At 39.4% G+C, this 15,227-nt stretch overlaps 1 protein-coding gene across 1 annotated transcript in view; it reads right to left on the reverse strand.

Moving 5' to 3' along the window:
* Nucleotides 1–14,753, reverse strand: part of Xkr4 (XK related 4) — a 399,419-nt gene extending 384,666 nt beyond the window's left edge. Inside the window, exon 1 of the mRNA XM_026394422.2 lies at nucleotides 13,951–14,753. Within this exon, the coding sequence (XP_026250207.2) occupies nucleotides 13,951–14,753 (803 nt within the window). The remainder of the gene's footprint in view (nucleotides 1–13,950) is intronic.
* Between the last annotated feature and the right edge of the window lie 474 nt (nucleotides 14,754–15,227).

The raw sequence follows: 15,227 nt of genomic DNA on the forward strand, positions 1-15,227 counted from the left end.
CATCTGGACTTCCTTCTTCTCACTCCTCAAAAAGTTCTGACATAAAGCTCAGCACTGCTTAATAGAAACATAATGAAAGCTACATATGCAATTTTAATTTTCAGTTAATCAATAGAGTAGTTTACAGACAGCTGGGGGTATAGTTCAGCAGTAGAGCATGTACTTGACATGCACAACACCCTGGGTTCAATACCCAGCACTGAAAAAGAACCCAACACAACAAAAATAAATGAAAAAGTAAATAACAGGCAAAATTAAGGTTAATCAGGTATTTTATTTAATCCATAGCTGATGTATTCTGTCATAGTATTGACTGTTATATTTTGCAGGGAAGAAGACATTGTGGTAAAGCAGGAAAACAGGCTTACCCATTTTGCTATTCTTTCTTATCCTCTATCTGTGTCTTGCAGGCCTTATGGGTGGTGGTGGAGAGCTGAATCATATGAAAAAGACTATTCATCAAAAAACCTTCTGTGTTTTTCTACATTAATACCCAGCTAACTCCTAGTCAGAGTTTAGACTTTTGCATCTAGAGATCTAGTTCCATTGCCTTCTATCCCTTCCACAGTTCTCCCTTCCCTGTGTGGACCACAGAGACTCCTTGGTCTATTGGACTAAAAGTGGAGGTTAAAAGATGCACAAGAAGCTGCCCTCCCTCTGCACCACCCGCTCTACCCAATGAGTTTGCATGGCCTTTGCATACCCTCATAACTGCTTCTTATTCAGAAAAAATGTGAGTAAGAATGCCACAACCAGCCCACTCCTCTTCTCGGAACAGACTGCAATCATCACGTCTTGCTGAAAACTTTCAACTTCACTTTCTATTCTCAGTGACTAGTTTCTCTGCAGCTAGTGCTTCCCATAGCATCTGCCCCCATTATGAAGACATAGTGCCATTCTCACCACCTCTGGTCTCCACTGATGACTCCATCCCTAGCAACTGAATTGACAGAAGGCCTGAGCATGGCATAAAACCATGAGAAGCAAGCATTTAACGTACTCAGTTATTTTCCTAGAGATCAGTTCTGAAACGAAATTATAAAATCACAGATTTTTAAAAAATATTCAAAGGTTTCCCTTCCTCTACCGTAGATTTTATTTGAGCTGCAACTATGGTCTATGCAGTGATTTCTATTGCCACTGATTTCTAAGCAACAACTCTGTTATACTAGGTGAGCTAGCTTTGGTGTTTAAGCCAATTACAATGTCTAGATCACCCATATTTCCCATTAATGTCCAGCTTGAATTAGTCTTTTCTGACCAATTGAAGAGAAAGTTACCTTTTCTGTAGCACCAGCAACTGCTCCATGCTTTTCAAACTATTTGTGCATACTAATCACCTGGAGGTTTTATTAAGAGGCCATTCAGTAGCTTTAGGGTGAGTCTGAGATTTTATTTCTGAGAAGATCCCAAGAGCTGGGCTGCTGCAAGTCTGCAGGGTCCATGTTGAGCAGTAAAGCCACATGGTCACCATTAGTTCAACATCACTGAGCATGTATAGGACTTGCCTCCTGTCCTAGTTTGGAGACCTTCAGAACATATTCTTTCCCATATGTATTTTTTCACTATGATTTTAAGAAGACATTTGTCAAGCCCATGAATAAAGGGTTATCACTGGTCATTTATTTTCTTCGTTCTATTCTCAGCCACTGACAATACTGACCAAGTAGTGATTTAGTCAAGAGCTTCCATTAACCCTGCACTTCATCATCCTAGCTAGAAGACATTTGGCATTTGTTTTTTAGGGATTGGCTAGCTTCACTTAGCATAATCTGCTCTAATGCCATCCATTTCCCTCCACATTCTATGATTTTGTCATTTTTTTAATGCAGAGTAATACTCCATTGTGTATAAATGCCACATTTTTTTATCCATTCGTCTATTGAAGGGCATCTAGGTTGGTTCCACAGTCTTGCTATTGTGAATTGTGCTGCTATGAACATCGATGTAGCAGTGTCCCTGTAGCATGCTCTTTTTAGGTCTTTAGGGAATAGACCAAGAAGGGGAATAGCTGGGTCAAATGGTGGCTCCATTCCCAGCTTTCCCAGGAATCTCCATACTGCTTTCCAAATTGGCTGCACCAATTTGCAGTCCCACCAACAATGTACAAGTGTACCCTTTCCCCCACATCCTCGCCAGCACTTATTGTTGTTTGACTTCATAATGGCTGCCAATCTTACTGGAGTGAATGGTATCTTAGGGTGGTTTTGATTTGCATTTCTCTGACTGCTAGAGATGGTGAGCATTTTTTCATGTACTTGTTAGTTCTGATGACACAAAGCCTTCAGGTCAAATACCCTCAGACTGCACACCCTGCTGATATTCTCAATATTATAAACCTGACCATTTTCACAACTCAAATTTTGTCTTCTTCAACCCATGGAACAAACCCACCTTAACAGAACCTTGACTTGGCTGGTGAAGCCCTGCTGTAAGCTTTGTTGGGATGCATTTTATAATGAAAGTCAGTATAATTTTCCAACCCTTTTTACAAGGATGGAAAATTCACTCTCTAATTATAGTATAAAAGTCTCTATTTTTGTTCATTTCTCTCGTGGCCAAATTTTTTTCTTCCTCAAACTAATAGATGCATGCCTCAGGAATAACAACCTGGTTCCTATTAGCAGGTCAGAGAAGGAAATTCAGTGATATTTTCTAGAATATTTGAACATACTTGCTTGATAAAAAACTTCAGGCTCCTTCCTCCTTACTAATTTACTTCCAAACATATTTTGAAGTTAATTTATATATCCTTGAACTATTATAATTTTTCAGAAATAGGAACACAACTAATACTTACACACTCATTAAGACACTGTTAGGCTACCCACTCACATACAGAACTCATTTTTTTTTTCAAGCCAGACCATCACACCACCGAGAAAAAAAAAAAAAAAACCCACAGGGTATTTGTGACTCTTAATAGAAGTACATCCCCTGGAAATACAAAGCCCCATAGGACACACTTATTAACTTAGGTTACAAAAACAGTTCCAACTATTATAAATTGTTTGGGAGAGTGTTCTGAAATTGACCTATATTTTAAAAGATGATTGCTCTTAATTTTACTTTTAAAAAATGGGCAATTAATTAATGAGCTGAAAAATCTATCAAAAGAAAAGAAGGCTTTAAAAAATCCTTTCCCCCGTCTTTCTGAAAGATCATTTCCTCATTATTACTGTCACAATGATGCAGTGACTATGCCATAAACTAATGACAGAAGTTATGGGAGATCATTTTGTTAACAGTTATGGTTTCAATAGCCCTCTTTGATTTGATTATTGACTCTCCACTACTTAAAAATTTTTTAAAAAGACCAGAAAAGCATTAAGCTTCAAACTGAGATCTCTATTCCTAGCTATTATTGAAGAAGAAGAAGGAAGAGGAGGAGGAAGAAGAGGAGGAGGAGGAGGAGGAGGAGGAGGAGGAGGAGGAGGGGGAGGGGGAGGGGGAGAAGGGAAGGGGAGAGGAGGAGGGGGGAGCAAGAAAATGAGGGGAGAAGGAGTGGGAAGGAGAGGAGAGGGGAGAAGGAAAGAGAGGAAAAGAAGTAAGTCAAGGAAGTCTGTTTTTTATATGGATGAAACCTCTCCTCTCTTGATGTACAGAAAGGTGACTTTGTCCTTCTTAAATACAGTGTACTTGATGGGAAGTCAAACTGAAGTCAGCTCAAGTCTTTTTCAAGTCACAGCCACTGAAGATCCCACTTCATCTCTATATGCATGATGCTCCCTTTGACTCATCCTCACTCGCCCCACACACAGCCCACTTCTCTGTTTGCACAAAAGGATTCCCCTGTCAGAGAAATATGGCGTATGTATAAATTAAACAAAAGAAGTGGAACTGATTCAAACAGCCTGTTTATGAATCATGCAGATGAGAAAACACTCTGACATACTTAGTTCAGAAGACCTTAAAGGAGATGCTTCAAATTTTTAAAACTTTAAAAATATCGAATGTTGGGGTTCAAAATTGTTCAGCTTTAGAATGATTCCTAATACCCTAGAGTCCAGGTTATTCCCACTTAGGAAGGGTTAATGCCATGTTCTTTTCTATCAGACTGCAACATATCCCTGTTCTTTAACAAGCATAGGTCTGTTGTATCTTTGTAAAGAGTTGAAATTCAATCTCCAGCAATATTAAATCAGCCACAGCACAACCCAAGACAAGCTTTTAATTTAAAAGCAAATCTAGCTCTGACAACAGTCTTCTCAATGACATAATGGATAGTTCTCTTAAAGCCTGGGAGGCATTGTTGTTATTTGCTAATCACAGCACTCCAGCTGGGCGACCGCACTACTGAAATGTAGATGATGATTTTGGACTTCCAAGTCTATCTGTATGTATTTTAGAATTAGTGATCAGTTTCAGTATGTGTTCTCATGAAAATGGTTTTGTGTCATCATAACTAAAATTCAGAAATGGCATAGAGTTAGTTGTATTACTGAAAAAAAATCTAAAAGTTTCCATGCACAAATAATATCAGTTCCCGGGAATTTTGACACTAATAATAGCATCTTTGGAAACTCCTTTGGAAACCCCCTGTGATTTACAAAAACAGAAAGGCTCTATTGATAGACCTGGAGGAACTCATGGACTTCCCAGTATATGATTGATGCTAATGAAATAACCTATAAGAACAGAATAAATTTGAAGACCTAGAAAAAAAACTGGTAACTAAAACCCAGAAGGAGGAAACCAAAATCTCTAAACTTCAATGGCGTCACAAAAGCTGTGCTATGTCATCTGCACACACAGTTACACACAACCCAGAACAGATGACTGCCTGGTCTGCACAACAAAGTGGCCAAATCATCTCTTCTGACACTCAACTTAGTCCAGTTTCCGTAAGGACTAATGTCACTCTAATAAAGCTCCATCACTGGGAATCTAACTATAGCCCTCTCCTGTTTTAGGATTAGAAAAGGTCTAATGATGTCCTTCAAACTACCTGATTTATTTCTATTTTAACACTTCTTTAGGCAATCAGTAAACAGTATTGGCTCTGTGCACACACAGATGTGGGATTCAATTTTATGATAATGTGACTGTAAACTATAAGTAGGTGGATAGAAGCACAAAAAAACCCTTAATAATTCTGGATATAAGCAGATTCTCAAATATTCAAGCATAGGTAAGAATTGAATGAAAAATATCTATCCTAAAGCTTCTCCGGTCTGACTACACTATTTGGCAAAATCAGTAATGCAAAGCAAGATGTACTTCTCTCTCAAAGGTTGACTAGAACTTCATGAAATTTAGCCTAATATCACCAGGCATGGTGGTTCACACCTAATTCCAGAGATTTGGGAGGCTGAGACAGGAGAATTATGAGTACGACGCCAGCGTCAGCAAATTAAGGAGGCCCTAAGCAACTCAGCGAGACCCTGTCTCTAAAAAAAATACAAAAAAGGGCTGGGAATGTTGCTCAGTGGTTCAGTGGTTAAGTCATACTATAGTGATACATGCAATACTCATGTTTATAGCAGCACAATTCACCATAGCCAAACTATGGTCCAGATATCTATCAATGAATGAATGAATGCTTAAAGAAAATATGGTATATAAACACAATGGATTTTATTTAGCTATAAAAAAAATAAAATTGTGTCATTTGCAGGAAAATAGATGGCACTTGAGAACATTAAGTAAATAAGCCAAACTCAGAAAGTCTTAGGTGCTCTTTCATATCTAGAGGGTAGAGAGAAAAAAGTCGGGGGTGGGGAAGGTGGTGCAGGGATATTTCATGAAAACCAAAGAGAAATCAGTAGAATAGAGGAAAGGAACCAAGAGAAGAGCAGAGGGAAGGAAAGGGAAAACACTGGGGAATAATATTGGCCAGATTACCTTGTTACATCATGTGCATGTAGGAACAGGTAACAACAAAATCCACCATTATGCATGTTATGGTTTGGATAGGAGATGTCTTCCTAAAGCTCTCTTGTGAGATAATGCAAGAAGTTTCAGAGAAGAGACAACTGGGCCATGAAATCCTTAATCCAATCAATGAATCGATCACCTGATGGGATTAGTTGGGTGGTGATTGAAGGCAAGTGGGGTGTGGCTGGAGTAGATAGGGTTTGGGGGCGTGGCTTTGGGGTATATATTTGTATCTGGTAAGTGAAGATCTCCCTCTGTTGCCTGATCATCATAGGAGTCGCTTCCCTTGGCCAACTTCTCTTCCTTGATGTTCAGCCTCACCTCCAGTCCCAAGGAATGGAGCCCACCTTCTATGAACCAAAACTCTTAACCGTGAGCCCTCAAATAAACCTTTCCACCTCTACAATTGTGCTGGTCAGGTCTTTTAGTCAAGGCAGCGTAAAAGCTGATGAAAACAATGTACAACTATGATGCACCAATAAAAATGTGGAAAAAAAATGAGAGAAAGATTTGTTTTACCTTTCTAGATAAAATTGTACTTTTTCTGATTCACTATACCAGAAAAAACTCAAAGATGCAACCAAACAGCAAGTTTAGCTACATGATCATAAAGAAAAAAAGAATGCACATTTTTATTCACAGAACCTTAAATATTCACTAAGTATACATTCATATATATTAAGTTTCACAACAACTAAGACAACTCTATGAGAATCTGCCCATAGAATTACTTTTTGACCAGCTATGACATCAGCAACCATAGACATCAAGGAATGAAGTCACTTGTTATTGTGGTCAGAATCACACAATGTCATTCAAGAGCATATTTGCTATTGAGAATTGCTGAATCTGATGTTTCCCCAAATCCAATAACACAATAGAAATATCTTATAAGATCACACAAATATTATCTCATAGCTATCATCATATAGTACCTTATATTTCATGATGCATAATAATTTTAAATACAAATCTAATCCCTAGTCTTGCTTTCAGAGATCTAGTTAGTCTGCCATGCAAATTCCTAAAGCAAGTTAAAGAAATGAGTTAATCAGATGAGCCAGTGAATGCATATAAAGATAATCAATGCACATATCAGTGACCCAGTTATTGGTGCTATTAAGTTTGGAAGAAGACTATCTAAAACCATAAAATACAGAACATATTTAATAGCAAGTTGTACACTTAAATATTCAATCATTAAGGAAAATTTTGTAAATGACATAGCAAAAACATTCAAAGCCACTGCCCCAGGGATTTATGGACACCATTCAAAACTGAGACTATATATTTGTATTGATACTGTACTCAACTTCTCTGTTAAGATAGTCTGAAATTATGTGCATGTGGGGGGTGGGAGTAAGTAGAATTTTTTTCACTTTTGTGAAGCAAAGAGATGATGGTTCAAGTGAATGGAAACGATTTACAACCTTTCTGCGAATTATTTCAAAGGTACTTCATAGACATAGCCACCATATAGATTTATTTATGTGAAAACTATTCCAATTCATACAGAAAATTCAAGTAAATGCACAAGGAGTTGTCTGATTTTGTGTAGATTTATGCCTATCAGTTAACTCAAAGATTTAAACACCAAACCCAGCACTCAGGGGTATTTTATGGATTTTCGATGCTATAGAGACACTGGATTCAAAAACCAATGAATAGATTTCAAAGTGAGATACAACTGCAGTATTGCAAGAAAAATGCCTTCTGTTTCTTTCACCCACAAAAAGAAAAATTTAGTCTGCTATGTTTAGAGCAGCATGTAATGATAAAGTTTTTGTAATGAAATCTCAGAGCTGGAAGATGATCTTATAGTGTAACTTTTTGTATGATAAAATCCCTCTACTACATCCTTACCTAATTTTTCAAACTATGCTGGTACACCTGAATGATAAGAATTTAGTGCTTCAAAAAGTCTTAGTTGATCTGTGATATCTCTTATTACTTAAAAATTCTTTCTTACATCACGTCAAATATCTTTCCTATAGGTCTCATCCATGTTTGTTTTGTTTTGTTTTAGTGTAGCTTTGTTTCTTTGCTTGGGGTTTTATTTCCTCTTTGATTATTTGCAATGTTGGGGGTGGAACTGGGCTTCATGCATGCTAGTTTAGTGCCAGATCACTAAGCTACATCCCCAACTCTAGTACCATCCTTGTGCATCAGAGGGCTTACATCCCTTGTGCATCAGAGGGCTTACATAAAACTCCAATTCCTCTACCACATTATGATCTTTAAGCCCTTCTAGAGTGATCTCAAGTCTTCAGACTTTTCTTCTACTTTTAATTTTCCTCAATCTCATCAACCATTTTTCCCATTGCTTTTTCTTCTTCCATATATGTCTTCAATTCTAACCTAGAATTTGCCCAAAACTATGTGACCTAAAGCATATAGCATTTAAAATTCTGTCTCAACTTACAGATATGCAAAATGAAAGCAGTAACTCAAAGGTTATTCTGAGGATCAAATAAAAGATAGAGCAAGCTCTCTGGAAATTTGAAAGTAGTGCAGAAATATAAGGATCAGGAAACCTAAATTGCAACGAAGTAAAGAATATTGTATGTGTACAGTACTAGGTTTGATTCCCAACACCACATATAATTAAACAAATAAAATAAAGGCCCATCAATAGATATAATATATATATATATATATATATATATATATATGTGTGTGTGTGTGTGTGTGTGTGTGTGTAAAAGACCACAATATCCAAAGGAAAATCTCTTCAAAATTAAATTTTAGAGCTGGGTGTGGTGGCCCACACTGTAATCCCAGTTGCTCAGGAGGCTGAGGCAGGAGGATCGCGAGTTTGAGGCCAGCCTGTACTTAGTGAGGGTCTAATCAAATTAGCAAGACTGTGTCTCAAAAATTAAAGAGCACTGGGGAAGTAGTTCAGTGGCAAAGTGCCCCTGAGTTCAGTCCCAGTACCAATAAATAAATAAACTTTGCCCAAGAATTTTTACTTTCATATAGATAAAGTTAAACATTTCAACCAATTTGTTTTTTGGATAAACAACTCTCTACCATGTTGGATCTATTTATATACCCTAGTACCATCCAATCTCAAATCCTGTGTGGTCAATGTGCTTTTATGGTGAAGAGATATGACTGAGTCAGAGAGGCATTAATCCTCTATGACATCTTTCAGCTTTCTGCTATTTTGTGAACAAAACAATGTGGTAACACTTTTGTTAACCTGCACTCCTTATAATCCCCCAAAGTCTCCTCTATGTCTTCAGAATAAAATCTAAATTATTTCCATTATCTTTCCCAAGGAATTCTCCATCCTCATGGCTAGCTGCTCTCCCTCACCCATATTTGGAGCATAAGCAGGTAACCCATCCTGTTCTTTTTTGCCTCCTTGTCTTGATGCACTATTGTGCTCAGGGCTCTAAAGTCAATGTCCTACATCATTCAGGTGCAACTTTTTTATCATTCAAATCTTCCTATAGATATCACCTTCTCCAGAGTATATTACCCAAACCACCAATGTGATTTGTGTTTCCTGTTTCTATCATAGAGCTTATTCTTATATTGAAATTATTTAGCTTTCTGTCTTGCTCACTAGGCTCACCATAGATTCCCAGATAAGAAGTGTATTTTTCTCAGCTTGAGATACATAGTAGCTAACACAGTGCCTTGCATGTTGTGGGCACTCAATATATATATTCAATGAGTAAAGTAATTAATATTTACAGAGAGGGAACACAAATATGCAGAAAATTGACATTTGATGAAGGAGCAAATGGCACCAGTCTTGCCTAACCCATCAGAATCCAGGACTGATTCAGAATCAATAGAGCATCTTTAGTTCTATATCCTCCCTATTTTCCCACCCATTGCTTTCCTCTAGAACCTCAACTATTTGCAAATAACTAAGCAGTTTTACCATTAGCCCCAATACAAGATCATGTTTCTTTGCTGAAATTTGATGCAAAAAGCTTAGTGTGACCAACTGGTATAGTAAGGAAAACACTGGACTTAAGAATCAGACCATTTGAGCTCTAGTCGCTATTCTATCATTTGACTAATGGTGTATACTGGAAAGATCCCCCAACCAGCCTAAAATGCAGCTCCCTTTCCTATTTGATCATCCTTAGTAAAGTTAAATTCTTGTTGTTGTTGTTGTTGTTGTTTAAACACATTCTTGTCCAAGTTGGCAATTGGAAGTAGCCAACTGAGCCAGAAAGAACTCAGACTTTAGGATATGACAAGCTTAACTCTGAATCCTAACTATACCACCACACAATAACTGGGTGATCCTGGGCAAGTTACTTAACCTCTCTGAGGTAGTTTTCTCATATGTAAAGATACTAATAATTTCCTCTTGAGTTATTGTAAAACTTAGATGAGATAAAGAGTGAGAAAAAAACACTTATAGATTTTTTCAAATACCAAATAAGATTGTTGTCATTATTCTTGTTTGGGCAGGTTTAAGAATGGTATAGAACAATGTTTCTCAGAGGCTTTGTATTCCACATAATTACAAGTATATTTAATAGATGTTACCTCAAAAATTATTGACAACTACACATGAGCACTAAGAAAAGTTTTTAACTTTTGACCTATCATTTTCCCTACTTATTTGAACATGGGACACCCTTTAATAGCAAGGGTAGAATAGCAAGCACAGTAAGAGTCTTTATCACCTTTTACTATCGAGATTCTCAAAGAAAAACCAAGATACCAAAAATGGTGAAAACCCTCCTGACTCAGCATCCATTAATGAGTTTATTCTTTACAGTGTTCACATTTCCTAGAAAAGATAGATAAATAGGTACATATATACAGAGGAAATTTTCAGATAGAATTGTGAGAATAAATTTGATAAATATTGAAGGAAAAAGACATTTAGAAACAACTTGTCATGGGCATGGGGGCTAAAAACTGTCCTACTTGGGCATTTCTTATCCCCATTGGCTAAACTTCACTCTTAGTAATTTCTGGAATCATATAAAAAGAATAATAAAGAAACACAGCTTCTAATTCATTTGCAGGCACAGATCAGTTAAAGTCATAATTGCTCTTTTTACATGACAGCAGAAGTTCACTTCATTATTTCAAATGGCTCTTTCTCAGTATTACCTCCTGTGACTTTAAAAGCCGCCATTAATTTCCCATTAGTAAACTTTAATTAAAATGAATATGTATCATTGCTTTCAGCAGTTGCATTTGTAATACATGGAAAAATACATGCAAATGTTGCCCACAAAGTTACAAATGGCTCATTTCTGTACAAGCAAACACTTTGATGTTATTTCAAAAGATTTTATCCACAGAAAGCTTTTAGAATCTAACCTTTCCCTAAAAGAACTAGAATTTTATGTAAATACAATGAACAGTTACCAACCTAGTTAAAATCTATTTTATTGATCCCAGAAAGTAGCATGTTAAAACATGAATAATGACCTCTGAGCTTTGAACCCACTCAGTACCTTGGTGTTTCTGCAATATTTGTGTGCAGTGCATTGAAAAGGAAAGCTAGAAGAGGCAGAAGAATATGTCTAATTGAAGGTCTCATAGTGGTCTAAGATGTTGGACTATGTCTAATACAATAATCTGAGATGAGTCACATTTCACCAGCTTATTATCAAAGATGCTTCTACCCCAAAGTTTCCATTCAAATATTCAACACTCAGAGAAATTGGAACATATTAGAATGTATCTGAATGTTAAATTTCATAAGCTTTCTTATCCTTTTGCAATTTCTTTTATCAGGTCAAAAATTTTTATAAACATTATTTATAAAGAGAAAATGAGGCTGATGAGTCTTAGATCATGCTTACATCAAGTTACCCTGGCATCCCCAAAATATGTCAGCCAGAATTCAATAGCAGTTAAAGGAGATGATAATTCAGGTTTCCATACTAAACACATCATTCTGAAAATGTTCACAAACATCTGATAATATTTCTAATAATAATAATACTTCTGCCTCTAATGAGAATACTACAGAAATGCTTAACAAAAAAGGAGCCACATATTCCTCCAAGGGTTAGGTCACTTAATGCCTTTGGCTGGCAGACTGTGGTTTTCTCTCTGCATTCAACCTTACCCTTCCATTGCTTTTCCCCTTTGATATCTATTCTGTAAGGACAGTTGGTCCAGTGGCTGTGGTCTCACTAAGATGTCTGTAGGCCTTTATCTTTTGCTAATTATTTCCCATTTTCTGCATATTACTTCCTGAGAAAATTGAGCATCATTTCTCATTTTTAGAAGAGTCAGGACATACAACATAAAGCAACGTATTCATTGGCAGAATTTGATAGATTTTCAAAATGTATCGATGTTTAGGAAAAATTCATAGTTTTTAATTAATAGAACTGAGAAGTACTTGCATTATACTATATATTTGCATATCGAGAAACTTTAAAGGCAACTTTAAAAGGAATCTTGCATAAAGTTTGAAAAAGTTAACAAATGAAATTGTAAGCCTCATTTACCACATTATCAGATTAAAATGCTAATCATCTGCATAGCAGTCATAAATAATTTCAGTAATTAAATCAAGGGTTCTAGTTCTTCATCATACATGAAGAAGAACATCAAGCTATAAGCCTTCCCAACAGACATCTATGGAAAATAGAGCTATCGCATTTAACCTACATTCCAAGAGTCCTTTGACTGCAAAATATAGATGTTTCCAATGTCAATCTGACTGCATAACATACATCACATTTCCAGAAAGTATCTGCTTAAATTTTTTTTTACAATGTGGGAAGTCTCCATCTCTGGCAATGTTTATTCTGGTTTACAAAGTACTGGTCCTAAGAAGGTGGTGAAACCATCATACTTGCTAGATGAAAATGCTTCTGTTCATAATAAACCAAAAGAAGTGTGTGTTCCATTCCACAAACCCTGAGTTGTTTTCAAGCAGGTACTTTGGTATAGTTAATGACTTACATTTTATCACAAAAACACATTAAAATAAAATTTAAGAAGAACACTAGATTAGCAGAGTGCTGTCCCATATTGGTACACTTTCTAGGAAGTTTCCACATGTTACTTACACTATAGATTTACTAACTCATTCTAAAACCATAAAAGCTCTGGATGTTAGCATCTAAATAATTCCACATACATAACTCTTGGAGATGTTCAATAGTGTTTGCAAAACCTACTAAAACAAGAGTCAAAAGAACACATTCCTGAGCATACTGTTACAATATCCATAAATCAGTGGAATGGTTGATATGTCCCTGTCTAACAAGTTTAGGCTTGTATTTAAGTTTGCGTTTGGAAGTGATATATATATATATATATATCATATCACATCTAAGAAGATCTGGTAGATCAGATACTAAGTAGCAAAGCAGCCAGTGAAGATACCAAGTACAATTCAAGTACAATTCAAGTTTATAGGACACACCAAGGGTTCTCATTCACATGAAAAAAAAAAAAAAACAGATGTGGGGATATTGCAAGATAATCAGAAGGTGCAACATATAAGTAAGTCTGGGCCTGTAAAATGTACTTACTCATGCTTGGAGATATGTATGCTTCTATATGACAAGTTAAGTGCTTTTTTTTGTGCTTTACTTTAAGTATAGTACTTCTCTAGCAGTGGTCATTAAAATGTGGGTACTTTTGAGTGATGACAACTCCCATCTAAATAGAATTGGTAATTTTTCCAAAGGAACAACAACAAAAAAAAATCCTGATTGCAACATTGACATCAAATTCAACATAATAAAAACATTTTAAAAGACCTGACCAGAATCCTCTGCTACTCACTGAAAATGGGGAGGGGGAAGGTTGTAGCATATGAAGAGAGAGAGAAGCAAGTGAGGCAGTGGGAAGACATTAGGGATGAGGTGATTAAAACCACTTTGCTGCCCTTCCTTGGTTTGTCACTCCCCTCCCACTCTAGGCTGATTTAAAAAAATCTTAAAACTACAAGTCCCATTTAAACACACACACATAAACACACACAACAACAACAGCAACTGAAAGAGTGTGACTAGGGTAACCACCACAACAATCCTGAACGATTTTCGTGCAAAAGCAAAGCAGTGGGGATGTAGTAGCAGCAGTGACTCTCCCTTGCCCCCACCCCTGATACGGTACCTCCAGATTTGCCCGAGCTGCAAGATGTGGATGAGTGACTGCAGGAGCCAGATGCAGAAGGAGCAGGACGCAGACCTGTGTTTGCCGCTGGCCCGGGTGGCCCCGCTGCTGTTGCTGTTAGTGGCGGTGATGTTGCTTTTGCTGGCGTTGGACGCTTGTCTTTGCGGCGTGGAAGGACGAGCCTCGCCTTCCCCAGCTGCAGACCCACCGCTGACCAGGGTCTTGCAATCCGCTCCAGACTGCGGGCAGCTGGAGGCAGCGGCCGTGGTGCTGTCCTCGGTGCTGAAATCGTGCACAAACCAGCGGAAGCTGAACACTTGCACTGAGAGCGAGCCGAGCACCACGAAGAAGAGCGTGAGCCCGAACCACCAGCGCTGGCCGCGCAGGTAGTAGTCCACGGCGAGCCAGATGTCCGTGCCCACGTCCGCGAAGTACACGGCCACCGCGGCCAGGATCCAGAGGCAGTCCCACAGCGAGTAGCGCCGCTGCTCCCTGCCCAGGCGCAGGCACAGCGCCGCCGAGCCCGCCCCGCTGCCTCCACCCGGGCCGCCAGCGCCGCCGCCCGAGCCGCCTGAGCCCCCAGAGCCACCGCTCCCGGAGCAGCAGCAGCAGCAGCGCGAGCAGCCGCTGCCGTCCGGGCAGCAGCCTCCCCCGGCTGCCTCCTCGTCCTCGGCTCCGGACCCCGACGGCAAGCCTGGAGCCAATGCCTGCACCGAGCCCGAGTGGTCCGAGTTCTGCAGCGGGGTGAATGCCACGTCGCTGCTCTTCTTCATTTTCAGCCTCCCGTCTGACTTAGCGGCCATGATGCCTCCAAACCGAAGGAGAGCCCTCCTTTATCTGACACCTTTCCCCGCTGTCTCCTCCTCCCGCCACCTCCTCTGCTCACCCCGGCTTCCCTCCCAGGCGGCGCGGCTCTCCCTCCTCCTGCTCCTGCGCCGGCTCGCCTGCCGCCCGCCGCCGCCCGCCGGGCTGGGCGCTGGGCCGGGCTAGCGGCGCGCCTCGGGCCGGCAGGAGCGCCGCCTGGCTGCCTGCGCGGAGCCAAGCTGCTCACGGCGCCCCGCGCGCGCCCCTGCCCGCCGCCTCCTCTCCTCGCCGTCCTGGCCCCGCGGCTGCCGCCCGAGCCGCCACCGCCGCCAGCAGCAGGAGCAGCAGCGGCCGCCGCGGCGCTCCTCGGACCTGCACATTCCTCTCCTCCCCTCACGCGCGCTCCCTCCTCCCGCTTCCTCTCCTCCACCAGCTGACTCCGAGGGAGAGGATGACCTCATCCCTTCCCTTCC

This window comes from Urocitellus parryii, chromosome 7 (assembly GCF_045843805.1).
Source record: "Urocitellus parryii isolate mUroPar1 chromosome 7, mUroPar1.hap1, whole genome shotgun sequence".
Lineage (NCBI taxonomy): Eukaryota > Metazoa > Chordata > Mammalia > Rodentia > Sciuridae > Urocitellus > Urocitellus parryii.